General features: G+C 37.0%; 1 protein-coding gene across 1 annotated transcript; it reads right to left on the minus strand.

Moving 5' to 3' along the window:
- Nucleotides 1-1,885: 1,885 nt before the first annotated feature.
- Nucleotides 1,886-6,190, minus strand: LOC120001462 (ras-related protein RABC1-like). Its single transcript, XM_038849806.1, has 7 exons — nt 6,044-6,190; nt 5,281-5,479; nt 4,861-4,929; nt 3,400-3,465; nt 2,916-3,037; nt 2,422-2,550; nt 1,886-2,196 (listed from the first exon to the last, which is right to left on the minus strand). Exons 2-7 carry the CDS (start codon nt 5,414-5,416, stop codon nt 2,089-2,091), a joined length of 630 nt encoding a protein of 209 aa, XP_038705734.1. The 5' UTR covers nt 5,417-5,479; nt 6,044-6,190; the 3' UTR covers nt 1,886-2,088.
- Between the last annotated feature and the right edge of the window lie 450 nt (nt 6,191-6,640).

The raw sequence follows: 6,640 nt of genomic DNA on the forward strand, positions 1-6,640 counted from the left end.
ACTAGCAATTTTTGGACTGAAATTTTCAAGTTACAAGGTTCCCAGCTATCTATGAGCTCGGCATACCACCCCCAAACGGACGGGCAAACGGAGGTAACAAATCGATCCCTTGAGCAATATTTACGGGCATTCGTGCACCAAAATCCTCGTCGTTGGGAGGATCACCTTAGTTGGGCTGAATATTGGTATAACACGACCTACCACGCGTCAACCAAACGGACGCCTTTTGAATATTTGTATGGTCGGCCACCACCAACCTTGGTTCATTATGAAGCTGGAAGTTCTTTTAACAATGAGGTTGACAGAGAGTTAGTAGAGCGAGACGAACTCTTGCGGGAATTGAAAATAAATTTGGAGAAGTCAAATAATCGGATGAAGCTATATCATGATAAAGGGAGACGAGAGGAAAATTTTGAGTCAGGAGATCTTGTATATTTGCGAATTCAACCTCACAGACAGAAGTCACTATCTCAGAAAGCCTTATACAAACTCAGCAGTCGATATTACGGCCCGTACAAGATCATTAAGCGGATTGGGACCGTGGCATATAAACTTGACTTACCACCCGAGGCACACATCCACCCGGTTTTTCATGTATCACAGCTGAAAAGAAGAGTAGGAGATTCGGGGTTAATCTCACATCAACTGCCCCCTATGAGTATTGATGGGGAAGTCATTCTTCAACCACTAAAAGCACTGGAGTACCGAAGAATCAAAAGGGGGAGTCGCTACAGATGGGAAGTTTTAATTCAATGGGAGTCTCTACCCTTGGAAGAGTCCACGTGGGAAGACTTACTCATGTTAAAACTGCAGTTTCCAAACTTAATCCTTGAGGACAAGGATTCACTCCAAGAGGGAAGGAATGATGAGCACCCAAGCAAGGCAATGAAGAGGGCTTACAACCGGGCAAGAAGACTCAAGATCAAAGAGGCCCAAGTTGCTAGTTCCAGCAAAGGAAATCAGGCTCAATCCAGCTCTTTACCAAATGCATTAGTGGATCCGGAGTCAGCACAGATGGAGGGAATGAATGCAGGTGAATTAATGGAGCCTATGAATGCGGGTAAAAAGAAGAAAGATCAAGAAAGTTATGGGGCCTATCGTCAATAATGAAGCAGAGCTTAAATTAAGGAGTAATGATAGGCTAGACTTAAGTATTGACTTACCAATTATTATTAGGCATTTATAGCCGTATGTCTTGGCTAGAATAAAGGATATTAATCCTAATAGTTAATTTGCATGTCTATTTATGGAGCCCATATTGTAAGCATCGATTATGATGAAATGAATACAAAAAACGAGAGATATTCTCAACCCTGAGTTTGCTTCTTCTTTGTGAGGTGTTAACTCAATTAGGTTCAAGAATTCATCAAGAGCACCAGACACGATGAGAATCTTGCATAGATTGAAAACATCTCTCTGCTCCCAAAACTCTGAGAATTATTTGCGCCTGGTGATGCTGCCATTTTGCGGTGATGCCTTGATTGAGTTTATTAGGGTTTAATTGGGGCTCGGAATTGTGGATTTCTGGAGGAGACGTACATGCAATAGTAATACCCATCTTTCTGGAGGCAAAATTCGGATTTCAAAGTAATCGCACCACAATCAGTGGGCCCAAACAATACTAGTTCGTAATTGTAACTTACAAATAAATTTATAATTTTGGTTGGTTGGGCTTCATCCAATTAGAGGAACCATCTTCATGGGCCAAGTATTTTCCAATTCAAAGTACTGGGCCGGAGCAGTGAGACGGGGACTTGGCCCAAACTTGATTAGTATCCGGTCCTGTTTTACCGGAACTGAGAACCAGCCAACCAGGTCAGGACCCGGATTAGGCTGTCACTTACTCACTTGGCATCATTAATTCTGAACAAAATTCCACAGCAAATGAACTTGAAAGCTTCATGTCAAGGATACAGTACAAATAAATGAAGGAAGCCAAGGCATTACCATATCACATTGATTTAACTGTAATTGTTGTCAAACAGGATTAGGAAAAACAATAAGGGATTGAAATCTGGGTAGGTGAGGGACCAACAACAGCATTTCATTTGGATCTAAAATAAGCAAGACCTACGAGAATGATCGGCATCAGCAACAGCTGCTCGTAGATGCATCAGTCGCTGGCGGTTTCTGATTAAAGATGTTCTTTTTCACGCCTTTGGAGCCCTCGGCTAGCAGACTAGGTGTATCTAAGATCTGCATATAATAACCATAATCATTAATGATAGTTCTTCTTTCGTTAGCGAGAAATTGAGAATAAAATATAAGTACTCAAAGTCCATCAGATATTCCCGACAGTATTTCAAGTTGCAAATAGCATGTGCACATGCTGCTTTGTTTCCACAATCACGGGAACACAAGCACAGCATTAGTCAGTCATAAAATAGAACAAAATTAAACAATATTCGTCGTTTAGCATACCTTTAAAACAAGCTCTTCAAAGCATTGCTGTACATTGACACGGGTTCTAGCACTGCATTCGATAAAAAGACATCCATATTCTCTAGCAAAGTTTATACCCTCTTTCTTGGTAACCGCTCGCTCGCTCTCCTGAAAGTAAAGCAAAGTTTATATGCCTTGAACAAATGTATCACCCCTACTTCTACCCATCTATAAGCATGCATATTATATAAGCTCAAGGCAAGCATAACTTCAGACCACATCAATCTCAAACCTGAGCAATCTGGTCTCCAATTAGCAAATGCATACAGGAAAGGGTGGGCATAATAAATTTTTTTAAAAAAGGCAAATTATATTATGGACCTATCAGCAGAATAAGACAGCAAAACAACAGCAGCCGCTCATTGGAGTGGTACAAATCATTTCCCTAAACGAAGGTAGCAAAACATCATTGAGAAATAAGAAACCTTCTGAAACATTTGGCCGTGCCATCTTACTAGTCTCTACAAAATTACCTTGTCAACTTTGTTCCCAACAAGCATCTTGATACAGTCTTGATTTGTTGAGTAAAGATCGATTTCCTTGGCCCAAATATCAGACAGATTCGTAAATGTTTCTCGCCGTGTCACATCATACACTGTTACATAACATAAACAGATGATTCAAATCCCTTTTAGTACTCAAAAAAAATCATACCACCAAAGTCAACCTCTCTTAAACGGGCTCTTGAATAACATTTTATTCTACTAAGGGGTAAAGCTCATCATGAAAGATAAAAATAGTGAAGTGTTCCACTATTCGGAGTAGGAACAACTTTGATCAACTGGCTCTGGGACTCCTAAAATCATCTCCAAACTAAATTATGCAAGACACAGTTCATAAATTGCCATTCTATATTGAATACACCTTTATTTTTTTTCCTTTGCATCCACTAGGAATGTGTTCATTACAATTTCCCAAATAAAAAGTCAAAAAATTTTGTAGAGAAAGGGTAAATACCCATAATGATTCCTTGGGCACCTCTGTAGTATGAGCTTGTCAAGGTTCTAAATCTTTCTTGACCAGCTACAAAATCAAACATTCAGAAAAAGTTAAATTTAGACAAAGCCACAGCGAAAAAAAAAGGCTCAAACTCCTGGGGTTTAGTATCAAAACATACAACTACAACAATATCTAATCCTACAAAATCCGGGAAAAAAAATCCACATAATTGATCAATCCAGAATCTTAATACAAATTCAACCAGTCTGATGACAATTGGGATTATAAATTCACTAATAATCGAGGTCATGCATTGCAGTCCAGTCAGCAGACTCATCTAAAATATCTAAATTGTGTAAAAGGATGACATATAAAACTACCCATAACCTGCTTAAGGTTTAGCAAATCTGAATATCTTCTCACCCTTGATGAATTTGTGCAAATGCATATGCAATCTGTTGTGCAACAACTTAAATCAGTCCAGTGACACCTCAATAGGTCAAAATGCATAAACACCAAATGTTTAAATGAGGAGTTACTTTGTTCAACACCCTCCAGGCACGGTCAGAATATGAAGATGTTTATTTTGATTTAAAAGTATTTTGGTGGTAACTTCAGTAATAAATACACCAGCTCAGAGTTGTTCATAAATATCATATGCACCTCCGTCTCAATCTACCTGTGAACAAAAGATTTAGCTATACTGCCAACATGAAATTCTAAGAGTGCACACTACAGCTTTTTGCTTCATGTCCTCCAGCTTGTAAGATATATGATATCTAAATATACACAATAGAAGAGCAAAAAGCAGCACAGGTAATGCACGTGACAATACATTAATATTTTGGAGAAAAACTAAAAGTTATCTAAAAAGCAATTTCATTTCAATGACAACTAATGTGACATATTTCTATTGAGCTTTTATTTAAAAATGATTTTCACATTTTCAAAAAAACTATATAATGGACTTTGAAACCATTAATCCTCTCATTACTGTTTGATAAAAAAGAAAGAAGACAATCAAATCTACGATCAATTAATGAGTCTCTTCAGCCAACTTAGCTCAGGGTAGATGTAGCATCTTGACCATTAAGAATTTCAGCAGATCTGAAGAAAAATAAAATACTCACTGATGCAATACATAAATGAATTATCTTGAGACATGACATGAAATATGGTAAAATGAGAAATATCATTAATGAATCCATAAGCTGCTCACTAGAAAGTAAGAAGACAATCAAATCTAACATCAATTAATGAGTCCCTTCAGCCAACTTAGCTCAGGGTAGATGTAGCATCTTGACGATTAAGAATTTCAGCAGATCTGAAGAAAAATAAAATACTCACTGATGCAATACATAAATGAATTATCACAAGACATGACACGAAATATGGTAAATTGAGAAATATCATTAATGAATCCATAAGCCGCTCACTAGAAAGTATTACTACTCAAATCCATCGCATATTTCATAATACCTGTATCCCAAATTGCAAGCTTCAAATTCTTTTCCCCAACTTTAACATATTTTACCTTGAAATCAACACCTATAGAAAAGCAATAATAAGAAGAAAAAGTAATGTCAACAGAATTGATGAAAGTACAACATTACGGATATCTGCCAATAAGAATCTGTATAAAAACTTCGTATTGGATAAACAATCAATATAATGTGGATTTCAATTCAAATTCCCCTTATTTTCAGCCAATAACCCTATTCTACGGTAAGGGATGACAAAGTAAATTATGGAAGGCGCGTTGTTTAAACATGGAAGAAAACCTAATTTACAGGGAAGAATCTGTCAATAAGAATCTGTATACAACTAGCATTGGCAGTTTGTTGTATTCACACTTAAAAAAAACCCTAAAAGCAATCAGAGTGGGGGAAGGAAAAGTACCAATGGTCGGTGAGAGATCTTCAAAAGTATCAGAAGTGAAACTCAAAAGGAGACTACTCTTGCCCACACCAGAATCTCCAATCATCAACAACTTAAACAAGTAGTCAAACTCCCGCACATTCGACACCAAATCCATTCAGAGAGTTCACCCACCACCCAACTAAGAGATCCAAGTCCAGCACCAAAACCTTATGGAATCCTGAATATAGAATCAAACAATCCCATCCATTGCTTGTAAAAAAAATTACTTGTAAAAGTAAAAGGAGGGAAAAAAACCTGCTGAAAAAAAAATAAGAATCGATTCCAGTTCATTATCTAAGCATTAATTTTTGATTACAAAGTACCCAAGTGCAAGACATTCAAATACAGCTCTAATCTAACATCGATGTAGAGTCATGCAACGACATCTTTTATCTATCTATTTTAACAACTATACCAAAACCAAGATTGAAAATCCATTCAAACTCATCATTCCTGCACAACATATTCCATAGACAAAAATCACGAGTAGGTATCTATATATCTGTGAAATTGCTAGAAAGAAAGAAAGAGACCGAAGATCAGGTCTAAATCGTATGCGTAACTAGAGATTCAGACAATTACAAAGTTAAGCCCTGATAATGGAACACAAGATTGATCTCAGTTATAATTTAACATCACATACAAGTATGCATCAGTATAATCAAAGGCGACACAGAGATGCGACCGATTTACAGATGCATAAAACAATAATTTTTAAAAAAAGAAAGAACGACGAAGTAACCTTGAATGACACGGATTTGATACGACGTTATGATTCAGAGATCGAAGCGATCGGGTTGCAGGAGAAGCGAATGGATTGTGAAAACAAAAGCGGTACTGCAAAAGGAGGAGGTTAACGTTATTTCTTTTCCTTATTTTATTAAAGTAAGGTGGAGCTCACTGAGTCAGTGAGTTGTATTATATATCTTTTTCTATTAATAATAAATTTATGATTTTTAAATTAAATTAAGCATAATGGGAGTGTCAACTGTGGAGTGTCACATTAAGAGATAATTGTGGTATTTATCCTAATAAGAAAAATAATTTTAGTGATTACTGATTACCAAAGTTAATGGCGATAGGCAGAGATGGATTGGGCCACAATAAGATGAATTGGGCCACATTGTTTTTGCAACCAGTAGCTAGCAAATCCAAAATGGTATTGGGCTTGTCTTGGTGAAGAATGGGCTGTGCTACACGTAGGGGTGGTAAAAAATCAGTTATGAGTCGGATAATAGTATGTGTTTACGAAATATTTACATGTTCGGATCCTATTCTGGATTAGATTTCGGACATGCTTATTGACCAAACCCGGATTGGTTTAACAAGTAAATCAGAT

This window comes from Tripterygium wilfordii, chromosome 7 (assembly GCF_013401445.1).
Source record: "Tripterygium wilfordii isolate XIE 37 chromosome 7, ASM1340144v1, whole genome shotgun sequence".
NCBI classification, from domain to species: Eukaryota; Viridiplantae; Streptophyta; class Magnoliopsida; order Celastrales; family Celastraceae; genus Tripterygium; species Tripterygium wilfordii.

Coding starts and splice junctions, on each gene's coding strand:
- LOC120001462 (XM_038849806.1), bottom strand. CDS start 5,416: ATGGATTTGGTGTCGAATGTGCGGGAGTTTGACTACTTGTTTAAGTTG. Junction 3,466..4,860: donor GCTTGCAATTTGGGATACAG/GTATTATGAAAT, acceptor TTGATTTTGTAG/CTGGTCAAGAAAGATTTAGA. Junction 3,038..3,399: donor TGCCCAAGGAATCATTATGG/GTATTTACCCTT, acceptor GTTATGTAACAG/TGTATGATGTGACACGGCGA.